Source organism: Agelaius tricolor, unplaced genomic scaffold, assembly GCF_023055355.1.
Source record: "Agelaius tricolor isolate 1412-34295 unplaced genomic scaffold, bAgeTri1.0.p SCAF_22, whole genome shotgun sequence".
Classification (NCBI taxonomy): Eukaryota; Metazoa; Chordata; class Aves; order Passeriformes; family Icteridae; genus Agelaius; species Agelaius tricolor.
The window spans coordinates 1,321,346-1,336,694 of record NW_027269282.1 but is presented as its reverse complement, the minus strand read 5'-3'; the positions used below and the strand labels follow the sequence as shown (position 1 = coordinate 1,336,694).

The following is a 15,349-nucleotide window of genomic DNA, read 5'->3' as shown; positions in this document are numbered from 1 at the left end:
TTCCAAAACAGACCTGGCTGTGAAGAAATGCAAATAATAAAATTCAACTAGAGGTCCTTGAGGCTTCTTAAGCTCTAACCTTGTAATGAGGAATGGGGAAGTCAAACTGCCTAATGCAGATGTCTGTGAGTTACAAAAATAACCAGATGTCCTGATTAGCAGAAGCAAATGTTCTTCCCTTAATCCACGTGAAATTATATTCAAAGGCTCTCCGGATGTAATGTGTGTGTAAATAAGGGACCAACAAACATTGGAATAGAAAGAGCCATTGGCCAACTAGCTTGCAAAGCTTGAAAGATTGAATATTAAAAACAAATTTGCCACTGCTGACTCTCTTAAATTCACAGAACAGAACTGTTAAGCAGGGCTGCTTCCTGGGAAACATGGAAAGCCTGTTCTCATTAGCTATTCTCTCTCTCTCTCTCTTTCTCTCTCTCTCTCTGTTGAAAAATATGGGTGAAATGAAACCAGCTTTTTAAAATTCCCCTAAATGACTTGTTCCTAGCATCTGTATTTTGGAGGGGGGTGGTGGTGGTGATGATTTTTTTGTTAGCTACAACTAGATTTTTGCTGTTCGAAATGCATCTGTTCATCAGATCATTGATATTTGTGCTGGGTTCTAATGTTTTAATGTTAAACTGAATTTACTGTTCTAGTAATGCGGACTTCCCACACCATTAAATTACCCTTTATAGCCAACAAGTAATTACTAAGTTAAAGAACATCATAAGAAGCTTTTCTGTATGCTATGAAATTCTGTTATCAAGTCTCGTTACTTGGAAAATTTATACTTTTCCAATTATTAATTTGAATGAAAAATTAGGAAAACCATGAGGATCCATTCTACAGATGTGAAAAGCAGAATCTTGCCCTGGTTGTTGAAACTTTTGTTATCATCATCAGTGTTAACATGGAGGCAGACCAAATTGGGACTTGTGTGAACATGAATGTATGTGTCTGGTCAGAGGTATAGTGTTGTACTTCCCATTTTCACTGCTGTGAGGGATTCAGTTTTAAGAATTTACATTTTAGTAGGTACCTGAGCTGCTTGGGCATGAATTTCAACTTGTAAATGTTCCAGGTGGGGGGTGAAGTCTTCACCCCCATCACAGGGCATTTATAAATGTATTGGAGGATAAAAAAGCACCATGCTTCTATGCAGCTAACAAGCTAATAGATATAAGAAACAGAATAGACATGTGCATGCCAGTCTGTAAAGCAGACACTGAACTGGAAGGCCTTTTAGTTTATTCCTTTTCTTTTTCTCTTATCAGTCAGTGCAAGGCAAGCTGCAGATTCTCTGCCCTCCCATCATTCTAATACTCAGCCAAAACCCCTTGCAAAAGTACCATTTAACTTTAAACTTGTAAGAGCTGGGAAACTTGTCTGTGCCTTCATTCCAGGCTGAAGTCACCCCCTTGTGCCTACACGTTGCAATTTATGGTGTTCTCTAAAAGGATCTAATCTCGGTGAATGTTCAGAGCAGCAAATGCCGAGGAGGAATGGGGTCTGATACTTATCTCTGCATTTTCATTGCTGTGGATCTCCCTGTGTGTTATAGCTGTCATTTTTGTTTTATCTACTGAGCAGCAGAGAATTGCCTTCAAACTTGCAGCTTTCATACTTGTTCTTCTCAAAGAGCATTACCAATCCTAAGGACTGGTTTTATATATTGTAGTGACTAGCCAAATAAGTGTGAATTGGGATGTTTTGGACCTCATGATAGGAGAAAAAGGAGAAGCTATCCTTACATGTTTTTAGTATATCTTAGACACTTTTTTTTTTAACAGTAATACTGCTTCAGGCTGACACTGGCTATGCCAGGATTCATCCTAGCACTGTTTGAAATGGCTGAGATATTTATAAACTGACAGACAGCATTTATAAAATGAGGATGCTGACAGTCCCTTAACGATAACAATGGACTTGGACTCATCTATCACTTACAGAGGTTATTGGAAAGGGAACATAAGGCTTCTATGTGCCTCTGGTCTTAGACTGGCACTTATTTCCACACATAGCTCTCTCTTTTCAGTCCTCTCTGGCTGACATTGGCATTAGGCAATTACAGCTAATTTCTCCATACCTTTGTCCTGTTTTCTGCAAGACAACTAACTTTGCAACATCTTGGAGCAACACCCTCATTCTCCCAAATTCCCTCCTTCTAAACAAGAGGAACATCCTGACTTCTGGCAGGCTGCTGGCTTGAATTGGGAGAGAAGAACAGTGTGCCCTGATTGACAGACTTAACCCGGGGCTGGGCAGGGGTTAAACAGGCCTTCTGCCTCCTTTTACTTTCATACAGCACCAGTCTGCATACAGAATGCTGATGTACCTCTTTATTCAGTGGCTCCCTCTTGACTGAGAGAGTACCCTTCTGTCCTTGGTGAGGAGGACCAAGTGCAGCACAGGGACACTTCCAGGAACATGAAAAAGGATGTCACTTATTTTCAATTTCTGATAAAATGCTGTGTTCATTCAGTGCACTTAGGAGCTTGAGGGTCAGGTCATATCAACAGTTTGCACTGGAAAAGGAAAAATGCACTATTTCACTGGTGTGTGCTAAAGCATCTATTTTAGTGTGGCAGCAGAAATACTGAGACAGCTATGTCTGGCATCCAGTTTGCCCTTGCAACATTTACTCTACTCTGTTTGCACACTGTGTTCCCACTGTATTATTTGCTTAGAGACCTAAAATACCCAAGTAGATTTCCTACATGCAGTTGGATCTGCTGATACCACTAAAAGCACACTCTGCACACCCAGGCTTCTGTTCGAACTGATGTATACGCACGCAATGGCTGGAGCGAGACTTGATTGGCTTGAGGGGGTCTATTTATCAGGGAACTCGATTAAAATACAGACTGCACATGACATCAAATTTGTAATCATTTTTCCACAGCAAGCAAGCAAGCAAGCATTTTCTGTATTGGATGCAGGTGTTTAAAGCAATAGTGTGTTTTAAGGGCCAGTGCAGCACAAATTCTGGCCTTTGGGATAAAGACAAGTGTTTTGCCTGCATAAACAATATATTATTTTTTTCCCCTCCCCGAGGTCCACACACACCTAGTTTCCCTCAAGCTCATCATCTCTGTCAGGTTAATCAATAGGCACCGTATGGCAGAGGGTCAGTAATCAGTGTCATCGTGCCTTTAAATCGTGTTGAAAATTTGCTTAAAGCCTGGGCCAATTAACATCGAGATGATGAATGGATGGGTAGATGGGAAGAGCCTGGCGCTCAGGGGCTTTGTGAGAAGGAGATGCTCAGCTGTTGAGCAGCAGACACCAGCGAATAAAATCAGCCATTCATGTGAGCTCAGTCCACCCACTCTTAATGATAATGTCAATCTAGCAAAATATATACACATTGGAGTTGTCATGAGTTCATAAATCAAAGGAGTTTGTCAAAGGCATTCAGATTAACGAGGCAGCAGCAATAACAAGTCAAATTTGCATAGAGAATTGCCCGAATCTCAGTAAATTATGATCCTGTTTTTCATTTGATTATTTGCTAATGTCTCAAGAGGGAGAATGATTATATTAGCATGCAAAATCTACTCCAGAAGTAGAAATCCGAGGTATAGCAGACCAGCACACGATGACAATTAATCAGTTTCTGCATACTAGCATAAACACGCAAGGCCCAGAAATGAACTCCTTTTTTATTATTATTTCTCCTTGCTACTGATCCAAATGGTTCAGCTTGACAGAGACTTTATATTGCTTTAACAGTGTTCTGAATTGTGCCTGCAGGCAAGACATAGTTATGCAGCTATAACCAACCTATCCATCTGCCAACCAGATTGGAATTCTCCTATCCAAGGCTTCCATTAACCCCCACTGACAGCTCCAAACAGGATTAAGAATTTGAAAGCATAAAAAATAGTTGTGCTCTTCACATAGACACACACTTCTCCCCCACCCCCACCTCCATACACTTGGAAAAAAGGCTGTGTCTGTACTCTTTTATAATTAGTGCAGGGCAGAACAGCATCAAAGAAAGCCTCCCCCAGCTGGCAGGGGTTTGATTTCCACCACGAGTGAGGCGGTACTAAAGGTAGCTCTGCCCAATTGGTAGTCCCTGGGAATGCATTTCTCCATGTATTATATCTCATTCCCAGCAGTGTTTTGCTGGGCTGTGTACACAAAATACTGCATGTCATCTCCTGTCAAATGCTTCAGTCTGGGGATTTTGTATGCATTGTAGCGTGTTGTGTTTAGTGGTGGAGGAGGCTTCATGGGGAGAGTTAAATAGTAATAATTTTCTAGTGGTCTTTAAGACAACCTGCCATGGAGTTATATTCTGTTAATTACAGGCTGAAGTTTTAAATGCAAATCAGATTTAAAAGGATCTCGTTACAGCCAGTAGCCATTTTAGGAAAAATGAGCTATGGAAGGCAGAGCCCCTTTGCAGGAATCTTCTGTTAGAGACAAATTTTCAAGGTTACAAGAACTATGAGCTTGGGTTTCCTGACTTCTCTTCTCAGTACTTCCCCTGTCATTATGTGACCTTGGGGAAAAAAAATAAATAAATAATTTTACCTGTCTGTGGAAAGAGGGTGTGCTTTGGAGACTTCAGGATCTAATCTTGCCTATATTTGTTCAAAAGGAGAGACCTTTGCATGCAAGCACAAATGCTTTTAGCTAGTTCAGCTTTAGTCAAGAATGCTTGCCTGTGGGAAGTAAAAATTTTCCCTGGTGGAAGGGAGTTTGTATGGCTTTCCATGTGCACTAGTTTTCTTTGCTTCTTTCTCCCTAGCAAATTCCATCGTTCCCCTGCTATGTATGAAGTACAGTTGCTGCAGATCTTTAATATTCCCAGTGAGTACACCCAACTTACCGTCTGGATACCAAATGCTCCTTTCCAGGTCTGTGCCCGGGACGTGCATTTCAGTAACCACGAGAGGGTGCTCAGAGCGGTTCCTCCCTTTGTCTGCCTCTCCTGTGGCCGAGAGCATCGCTGGAGTCCTGCTGAGACAAACCTTATTCTGACCTCGCACATGTTTATCCCTCCTCCCACCTTGTTCAGCAAGGAGAAATATATAGATGTACCGTTTCAGTCGATTACGTTATGCTCTTCCCTTGGCCATGGCTAAGTGTTACCCTGTCAAGTGAAATTCACTTCCATGCAGCTACAGTTAGTCCTGAAATATGCAGGGTCCTGTAGCTGCACCTGGATTGATAGGTTTCCTTTTCCTGAGAAATGAGCGGGAGTTATAAACATCTGTGCTTTTTCTTAAGTGTAATGCTTTCCAGTCATTCTGTCTTCACCAAGCGTAACTTACTTGCCGACAAAAGTGCATGAGCAGCGCTCCTCTTTAATAGTCTGCTATCGGAGCTGCTGTGTTGGTGCTGTAGAATGGTGAGACACCAAGCTGTGAACCACCATATGCACTTGGCAGTCTTTGTCTGGTCTTTGTTCAGCCAACCTCTTAGCCTTGCCACCTATAAAGATAATGAATGCAAAATGGTCCTCTGCTTGCTCTTAAAATTAGATGCTCAGCTTAAAGAAAAAGTAGATAACTTGATGCTTTGCAGTAACTAGAAATTTCAAAATACGGGCTAACAGTTCACTAGCAGTTCCTGCTTTTTGATGTTTCTGTGAGGGAGGATCCTTAGTGGCTTTGAAAGGCGAGATTTCACTGTCAAAGAGAGATTATTTGGGAAGGGGAATCGTTCTGACACCTACTGTAGGGAAGGGGATGGGTGTTGAAAATGAATCCAGAAGTACTAAACAACCCCTTTACCCTACAGCCACAACAAAATGCATTTCCTTTAGTAACTCACCTCAGGTTCTTATAGGTTTCTTGATTTTTTTTTTTTTCCCAAAGCACAAAAATGAAAATTCTAACTTGAATGAACCACTTATTAAACTAAATTTCTTGAGCAGAAAAGAGCAGCTTTAATGTCTGTCGTTCCTTTTTGTATATATGCGATTCTAGCTTGTATGTTTTTATGATCACAGTTCATTCAAAGCAGGATTTAATGTAATAACTTGGTCCTGACTGTGACCTCATACAAAAACTTTTAAAAGCTGCCCTCTTACAGTGATTTATCAGGCCTGTTTAGGATTGATTTCCATTATAAAACCCTGGTTACAGCATTCCAAATGTCATAGTGTCTTATAGGTTCTATATCTTAAAGAATTCAAAATCACTAGTTGGTCTGCAAGCCTTGATTTACTCCCGACCAGTTTATGACATCCCAAGTGTGGTTTTACTGTTGTGGTTCCTCTCCCTCCACCTGTTGTCTGCCATTTCTCAGCAGCTTCTGTCCCTGCCCTGTGTCCTGGCTGTCCCTTTGGTCCCGTTGCTCACACAGCGCTGCAGTGGGCACACGCTCCGCGCTGCTCTTGGCTTCCCGCAACCACTGCCGTGCTGCTGCTGGCCCTGCGCTGCTACTGCTCTCCCAGCCTGCTCCTCCTCTGCCAACACATGCCACTTGTGTCTCCTGAGGTGCTGGAAGCTGTCTTTGTGAGAAGCCAGGAAGAGCCATGCTCAGCAAAGGACAGGTTATTTGGGAGACAGAAGCAGAATGCAAACTACTACTGTAATAGACGCGGTCCTGAGCTTGTCTGCAAATACCCTTTTCCTGGCAGAGCTCTCCCTAGGCAGTTTTTCTGCATCTCTTTAAAACCTGTTTAGTTGTTCACTACTGAATGTGTGGGAATGTGGCCTAAGGCTATGAATACTGTGGTGATCAAACTTATTTTAGATGTGTGTGTGGGATTCCCCCAAAGCTGGCTGTCATTGCTCCGCGAGTGCAGTGGCTGAACCTGTGCAAAGGAAAGCTGTCTTCCAGAGTAGCTGACTTTGGCAGTGAGGTCAGGATTCTCCCCACTGTATCCAGCAGTTTTTAACCAAACATTTGCAAGACTATTCATGTCCTGATACAACTATAGTTTGTCTTTAAACCAAGCAATATTTGGTTTTAATCATGACAGTAGCATGACAAAAGTTTCCTGGTTGTATTTTTAACTCATGCTGGAAAAGCCCTTACATTTCTTGTCTACATCCTTTTGTCTGACTGATCTTTTTTTTGAAGGTGGCAGCTTACATTTTGGAGAATCAGTCTTTCTAGAAATGGCACATCTATGTGGAGTCAGGCAGCAGGAGAGAAAAACACAGCTGTATTATCATACACTACCTACACAATATTTGGGGGTGTTTTTGGAAGGATTCCCTGACAACCTCTTTTACAAGAATTTAGCTCCACCATAATTTCTCTATTATTTTAGGCAGTCAGGCAGACTCAGTGCAATTAGTAATTGTTAGGCAGATTAAAAACATAGAGGCACAGAGGACAACAGTTGCACCCATTAACAACCTTTGTTTTCAACAGGTTCCACTCTTTTAAATGGTTATTCTGGGGTATTCAGGAACACCAGTGTTGCCATGCTGATTCAACCACCATTGCAGCTTTCGGAGGTGGCTGTTCTTGGTAGTTTCAGAAAAAATCCCTAAAGCACGGGCTTCTTCAATAGATACCTGCACAGTATTGCATTGTTGTGTTGAGGAGGAGAAATTCTTTCTCTGCCATAACAAGCTGTTTGGCATAAAAGTACAAGTTAGCCTCCAGTATGTGTATATGTAAAATGCTACAGCCTGTGTAGGAAAAATATTCTGTTTCTTTTCTCCTCACAGGGTAATATTAGGGATAAGAACTGAATTAAAGCTTACTTTCTTTCACAGAATTCCTCTGAGAGAGAAGACTGTAATAATGATGAGCCCCCTAGGAAGATCATTCCTGAGAAGAATTCACTTAGACAGGTATGTGATCAGTCTCTTTAAAAATGCGATAAAACTTTCTAGCTATTTGAATCCCTAAATGCTTCTGGAAGCTCAAGTCTGGCTTGTGCTCATGGAAATCTTTTATTTTCTTCTTTGAAGTCTGAGCGAGTCACATTGTACCCAGGATAATCAGACACAGAGATTTAGCTTTCAGGGGAGTTTGATGACTCTGAAGAAATCTGTGCTTCAGTATAGTTCAGTCAACTGTGACTTTAGTTTTACCTTTCTCCAGTTGGTGTTCATCAAGACCTCTTCAGCCTTTTCTTCTGTAATTGTTTCTGTCTTGTTTGTAGTATATTTTGCTTTGCCTCAGATCAAGACTCTCAAAATGCTGTACAACAATTAAACTTTTTATTGCCCTTGAAGGTAAATTTTCTTGGAGATGATATCCAATTTAATAACCTGAAAAGTGACCTGGTCTTGTTTCTTTTACATTCATATAAATTACTAATTGGTAAAAAGGAGAAAGGATGGTTTACTAAAACAATATTTCTTTGTCCTTTATATATAGTAAAGCAAATTCCTTACCAATTCAAAATAATTCCTTTTTTTAATCCCTGTGGCCAACAAAGGGAGGCTGAAATGTGCTTTCTGGGAAATTTAAGTTCGGTTTAGTGATTTCTGATCCATTTTCACTTTGGTCTTTCTCCCCACTGCAACCTTCAGGCAGCAGAAGCAAAATTATGTCCATGCCTTAGCTGCCTGAGGTTGCTGCCTGGTGTATCAGAGTGAAACCATTGGTGAATGTGACTTAAGTGAACACCCCAGGCTATGCATTGCAAGAGCTGAGGAGTTGTTGCATTTCCTTCTGCATCTCAGCCACAGGAGCAGCAGCCTCAGGCAGAGGAATAAGATGGCACAATCCTGCCCCACATCAGCTATTTCCAGAAGTGGGTCATAGTAAAGGAAGACATATCTTTTTGATAAAGTGCACTTGTGCTTAGAGCTGTTTGGCTTGTGTGATTGGTTTGAGGGGTTTTTTGTGTTTTGATAGGAGTGTTTGATTTTGTGGGAGGAGGTGTCATGTGAAGGACTACATACATGTGACTAAGACAGGTCCATCTAACAGATGTAGTGCATATAAGTCTTTTAGACATGAGGCAATATGCTGGCATAATGGCTGAGGTCCCATTTATGGCTGAGAAGGATTACCTTGCAGAATTGATTAAATATGTTAGCTGAAACAAACTGTTTCTGGCATTCAACGACAAGCAAGAGCTGGAGGAAGAGGGCAAACCTACTAGGAAAAGGAAGAGGGCAAACCTACTAAGTCTCTACTGTGTATCCCCAGGAGAGGAAACAAGGTCCCCAGCATGCCAGAAAATGGGGGGGGTTTATCTTAGAGTAATATTATCCATGGCAAGCCATCAGGTTCAGCAAGAAGAGGTATATGATTCTTCTTCAAAACAAGATTCATAGTAAGAGATGTTAATTAAAAAGGATCATGAATTACTTATTTTGTGTGTCTTCTCATCACACAGAGTCCTTCCTCGTAATTATTGACTGAGGAAACAGATATTTGCAAACTGTATTATACAGATGAGGAAGGTACAGTTTCTTGAACTGGGTTTCCATTTTGTTATATCTCAATCTGCAGAGGTACTCTTCGTGTCACAGGAAAGCTGTCTTTTCCCTCAGGCCCACAATTCATCATAATCAAGTAGATACCAGGAATACAACTGAAAAACCACTTGTAGTGTCCCAAGATTTCATATTGGAAAAAATTCAATAGGCATTGTTTATGTTGAAGATGGTTAGCTGTTTTGCACAATATTGTAGAGACGTTGTGTCAATCTCCATCTTTGTGCCCAGTCCTTACAGTGAAAGATGCAGGATAAAATCCTTGGGTCTTCTATTGCCATTGTGTTGAGAACAGTCTTTTTAAATAAATTCAAGATGTAGTCTTAGTCTTAAAGCAAGTGCCCTCTTGTCTAGATCATAGGAGGTGGTTGTCAATGATTTTTTGCCTGTTATGGAGGGAATTCTGGTTCTTTACATGGACAGAAATAAAGCTGTCTGAGCATTTTGAAAGCTCAGATTGTTCCTCCTCTCCATTAGCAATGGACAGGAGCAGTGGGAGTTTTCTGGGGCTCTCATTCCAGAAGTCAGACACATTTAGCCACGTGCCTAAATACTCACAATCAATGAGTAATGCTTACTGGAAAGATCTGGATGTCCTATAGGAAGGGATGCAGAGTGACTGCTATGTCTTACATATATCCACGCTTTGTAGAACCAACAAAATGTGACCTGCAAATGCTGTCAAAGCAATAATACACAAAAAATGCCTTCCATTTTACTGAAAAGATGCTAACTTGGTAAATATTATGCAAACAGTTTCGTATTTTTTGTTCCTCCTGTGAGACTCCCTTAATATTTCATTATTGGGGAACATGGACCTACATGCACAGAGAAATGGAGTGTATGGGGGTAGAAGAGGAGTCTGTTTATTTAAATGGTCTTTCCAGTGGATGTATCCTCATATTTAGTACTTTTTGATTAGTCTTAGAAAATTAATGAGATGCATCAGACCACTTCAGGGTAAGTACTATGTCTTGACATGTCCAGCTGCTAACAAGTTTAAGTAAAGGTGGGCTTCCTTTTCTTGCCTTGTTTGCAGTGCTGTTATGCAGCCTTAGCCAGAACATTTTCTCAGGTGGGTTTGTGGATCAGACATACCAGAAGGTGGAGGTGTTAAGGAAGTGTAATGCTTACTTACACATCTGAAATTGTGTGCAGGAGCTGAAGACACCCATTGCTCACTGCTGTGGAACTCTTAGTAAGAGAAATATCATTTTGCTGTTGATTAAAATGGTTTATGGAGGTGGGTGTCTTCAGAAGTCTCAACAAGTGGGGCAGTGTCCTTGAATTGCTGGAAGTGGAAGGCACGGGCACCGTTGGGTGCATGTGAGGGCAGCGAGGGAGAAAAGACATGGAGATTAGCACTGGGAAACTGAAGAAGGCAATGAACTTGACACTGTTTGCTGGAACAGTGAAAAGATCTAAGCTATGACAGACTTTGGAATATGGATGCAGACGTTCAGTTTTTGTTGAGTGCTTGATCTGACAAAATTAAATTTTGAAAGGATAAACTGAAAATCATAGTATGAAAACAGACCAGAAAAAAACAATGACAAGTGGCAAAAGTTTTTGGCAACTTTATTTAAGCTAACAAACGAATTTTCACACTGCAAAGTTATAAATTAATTTTAATAGGCTGATCCAGATGGTCCATTTGGAAAATGGATAGCTTGATCTGTTGAAAATTAAACTAAATTTATCTCTCTCATACTTCAAACTGAAGTAAGCGTGAGAAGAGTGCCCATTAAGTCCAGCTCATACAGATGGACCGGCAGGTCACACATGGGACTAATCTGATTCATTTTAAAAATAAATGCATGAGTTATTGAATCAGGTTCCTGTTTCAAGCCCTGCATGTGAGCGTGTGTGTGTGCTGCCCTTTCAAAGGGACTCGCAAATGCTTCAGTGCATTTTTAACCTGTGTGTTTCCATTTTAATTCAACTTCCTTGCCAAAAAACATAATTAGTTTTCAGTGCCTATCATTTAGTGTTAGACCCAAACACTAGATTGATTAGGTCAGCCATTTGTTATTTTAAGGGCTATGTCTCCATCCTTCATTTATGAAGAACATGAGCTCAATAGTCTTGGGGAGAGAGCCGGCCTTTAGAAACTGGGAAGAGGAAACTCTCTGGGGGCCCCTCTAGCCTTTTAGCTTCTGGGTGTTTTTAACAGAGCCATGAATGCAGATTTGTAAATTTATTGCAGTGCCATCTGGTTTTTTTGCAGGAACCGTATTATTGTTGGCTCGTATCTGTCTATTGTGGTGGTCACTCCCCGGGAGCTTGCCCTCATAGTCCTAAGGAAAGTGATGAATAGTGGGGGTCAACATGAATAGGTCACAGGGCAGCTGTCCAGGGCTGCCCTGAACTTGATTACCCTACTGGTTTTTAAAGAAGACGGGCACAATGCTGGTTGTTTAAAACCCTCCCTCCCTTCTCTTCACTGCAGCAATAATGAAGTGCCTTTTGCTGCTGTGGTTCATCTGTGGGCGAAGGTGCCTTGTGGGGAAAAGCTGGCAGCAGCAAGGCTGCCACAGTGTACCTCCTGCAAACCTCACATTGGACTCTGCTGTCTTTCTGCAAGCTTCCAGATGGAAGTCCGGGGGAAAAAAATCCCTGTCTGTTACCCCATTCAGACAAGCCCCTTAGCATTTTCAAGAATTCTCCCTCTTATGGTTTTGGCACAGAATATTACCTCAATTCACTCTTATAGACTTGAGATAATTTTCTAAAATTACATGTAGCACCTAAAACGTGCTTTGGGCACTATTTCAAAGTTAAAATAGGCACAGTCTGATCTCAAGAGTTTAAAACCAGTACTCAAGAAAACTGTGAGAAGCAGAAAGTGGCTGAAGAAGGTAGAGCAAAGGGAAAACAAGAAGTAGCAATTGTTAGTGGTTTACTTTCAGTTGGCAGCCTCATCCCACTGCTTAGGGCTCCTCTCCCTGTGTATTTCTCCGCTGCAAAAGTGTTTCTGCCATGCAAGATTGAAGCCCTCTTCTTGAATGATGAGGAAAGTTGCATGGTGTGGAGGAAGAGAGGGTCCTTCATCTCCCTCCGTCTCTTTGGGGAAGATGCTGCACTTCAGATGTGCCTTGTGTTGGAGAGCTGTCTGAGGCAGGGCAGTCCTAGTCTATAAAGTTACCCTGGTTACCTCATCTTTTACACAACACGTGGTAATAAGGAGTTGCTGATTGAAAAGCCCCCTGAAATTGCTAGAAGTACACCCTTAGCCTTACTTGCCAGATTATTCTTTCTTTTTAAGTTTTTTTTTTTTTCTTGCTTATTATTCTCTAATAACAACAACAACAACAAAATAATTTCCATTCCTTTGTGACACCTAGTGCGTGTTACAGAGCTGGCCAAAGCGGGATGTGCTGGAGTCTAAGTTACAATGGGAATGCTGCCTTGTGGCGGAAAGGCCACTGGGTTCTTTCAGCATTAGTGCTAATAGGAATCTGTCACCCCGCCACATTGCTGCATTCCTCTGTAATTGAGTAAATTGCAAGTGTTGTCTGCTCCCCCCTGCCCTTTGTGTCCATGTCCACTTACCATCCGAAGAACGTGGGCAGTGATAAATAAAGCGCTGAACAGGGCTCCCAGCTCTTTGAAAGCAGCATGTTGCCAGCCCCCTAGTTATATTTCTTTAAGTGTTTATGTTTTTCTGTATTCTTTCCCTTGTGTGGCTGGAACCCTGGGGATCCAAAGCCATGAGAGAGGCCAAGAAGCTAACAAAAGTAGCTGTCCCCTTGTTAGCTTGTTCCTTTCTTCTTTAAAAAACAAGATGAAAACCATCTGGCTCAGGGCATTACATTTTCCTCCCCCATGCACCTCTATAGATTAAGAGTTTCACCTGCAGTGAGGGTTTACATTGATTAGGGAGGGAGCAGTAATTCAAGCCTCCATCCACTTCAGTGGTACTTTGCAGTCTTTAAAGGTGCTGACCCATTGAGTTAAACTGTCAAGGGAGGATAAAAAAGGATCTTCATCCCAGGAGGTAACAGCTGCCAGGTTTTCAACACCTTGCACGCTGCTGGAAAAATGTCACAAATTGTCAATGGAAAGAAAAATCACTTGGCTGCCATCTTCCCTTAATGATACGCCTTATAAAATGAAAGATTTAAGGGTTTAAAAATCAGCAAGTAGCTGTTAGGGGTAAAAAAAAAGTCCTGGGGGGTTTTGAACAATGGGCCCAACAAGATGTATCTTGAAAGAGTGAGAATAATGCATCCAAGTTAGAACAACCGGGTCTGACTGGGATGGCCATGGTTATGTCTGCACAGTGGGACAAGAGGGAAGTGAAAGGAGCAGCACAGAGGTCTAACATTACCATGCCTGTATTAAAAAAAAGTAGGAAAAGTAGTCTGATTCATAAGCCAGTGAACTGCAAGAAGACATACTGTATTTCTGCTCTTCTGAGGACAATTTGTTTTCCAGCAGCTACCAGATGGCTAAATACCACATTTTCTTTTTCTTTTTTTCCCCTCCTTCTTTTCTTTAACAAGAGATCTAGTTTGCCTTGCTCTTTGTTTTTGTTTGTTTTAATGCTTTTACATAGCTGAACAGCCCTGTGGTGTTGGGCATTGTGGCATACTCCTTTTTGTGTTTCTCCCCCTTGTGCACTGATGGATGGGTTTAAAAAAATCTTCAGCTTTAATGTAATTTCAGGTAACAAGCATATTGGACTAAAGCTTTTTGTTTGCATTGTCTTGAGGTTTTTTGTTTTAAGGGCCTTTTTTTTCCATGTTTGTTTTAGGTAAGTCATTTTAATTGTACTGGGTAATTAGAAGGTACACACAGCCAAGGGAGCTTTGTTATGGTAATTGCTCAAGAAAACCCACTCCCCAACTGCCATTGCCGTGTGTTAAGACACGTCTTCCCTCTAGTGGCAGTATTAAGGACTCTGGCTTTCACAGTCAGCAAGGTGTAATTGCAATATGACAAACTGTGCTTTAGGGAAAATCCTGTAAATGATCTAGTTTTTTGTTTGGCTAGCCGTTATTTTGTCTTATGACTTTCTGTGGAGACTATCCTTCCCAAGGCTGGGCTAGGGATAACAAAAATTTCGTCTTAAGAAAATAGTCGAGGTGGATCCTGGGTAATGTCTTACAGCTTGACTTAATTCTAGTCTTCTTTTTAATTACCTCTTTATAAAAACGTTTTTAAATTTGTTAAGATTACTTAATTCTTTCAGAAGAAGCACCTCATTTGAAATAAATAAATAAATTGCATTTATTTTAAATAGTCCATGTGAAAGACCTTTAAAGGGTAATTAATACAAGTCTCCTAAGACTCTAAATAAGATGAAAGCGATCTTTCCAAATCTGCTGGAGTGATTTGTTTATATAACTTCCCACTTCTGTGAATTCTTCAGAGCCTAATAACTTTTTTTTTCTAACCGTTTGGCAATTTGTGCTTAGCTACAAAAGCCCTTGTTCAAAAAGAACAGTTTAATAATCTTTTCCCTGAAAATGGCTTGAAGGGAGGGTATGGGTTTTGTCTTTTTGCTGTGTTTTTATTAGTGTTATCTTTCTCTGATAAATCATGTAATTACTAACTATTGGGGGGGAAATCTTATTGAACTCCTGGGTTGCAGCTTCTATTAAAAAGCAGAGCTTTGTTCAGGGACTGGGGATTCTTGGAATGAATGGCCAAAGAAATGGATTTCAGTTGGTAGAAAAGCTGCACATACATGGAGTTCTGCCTGGGGTTCGAGGCTTCAGGCTGGTGCTCAGTGTTCATCCAGAGCTGCAAAGACAAGAGCAGAAATGTTTATGTGTTTGTGTCAAAGAGCAGGATCATACTTTCTTTAAAAATAAAAATGTAACCAAAGACACTTACGGAATGAGATCAGATACAGCTCTATCTTTAGTGAACCATAGTCTAGTGCCTCTGTGGCATTTTAAGCCTTTGGCTGAGAGTGAATACAGCTTTGTGGTTCCCCTGCTTCTGACATCATTTGGTGCTCCCATATATTT

At 41.1% G+C, this 15,349-nt stretch overlaps 1 protein-coding gene across 11 annotated transcripts in view; it reads left to right on the top strand.

Annotated features, from left to right (window-relative positions):
- Nucleotides 1-15,349, top strand: part of BTRC (beta-transducin repeat containing E3 ubiquitin protein ligase) — a 120,820-nt gene that overhangs the window by 40,820 nt on the left and 64,651 nt on the right. For 9 of the 11 annotated variants that reach the window (XM_071446449.1, XM_071446458.1, XM_071446455.1 and 6 more), the window contains one exon: nucleotides 7,692-7,769. The exons of the other annotated variants lie outside the window; for them this stretch is intronic. In XM_071446449.1, coding sequence (XP_071302550.1) covers nucleotides 7,692-7,769 — 78 coding nt within the window. The remainder of the gene's footprint in view (nucleotides 1-7,691; nucleotides 7,770-15,349) is intronic. 11 annotated transcript variants of the gene reach the window in all.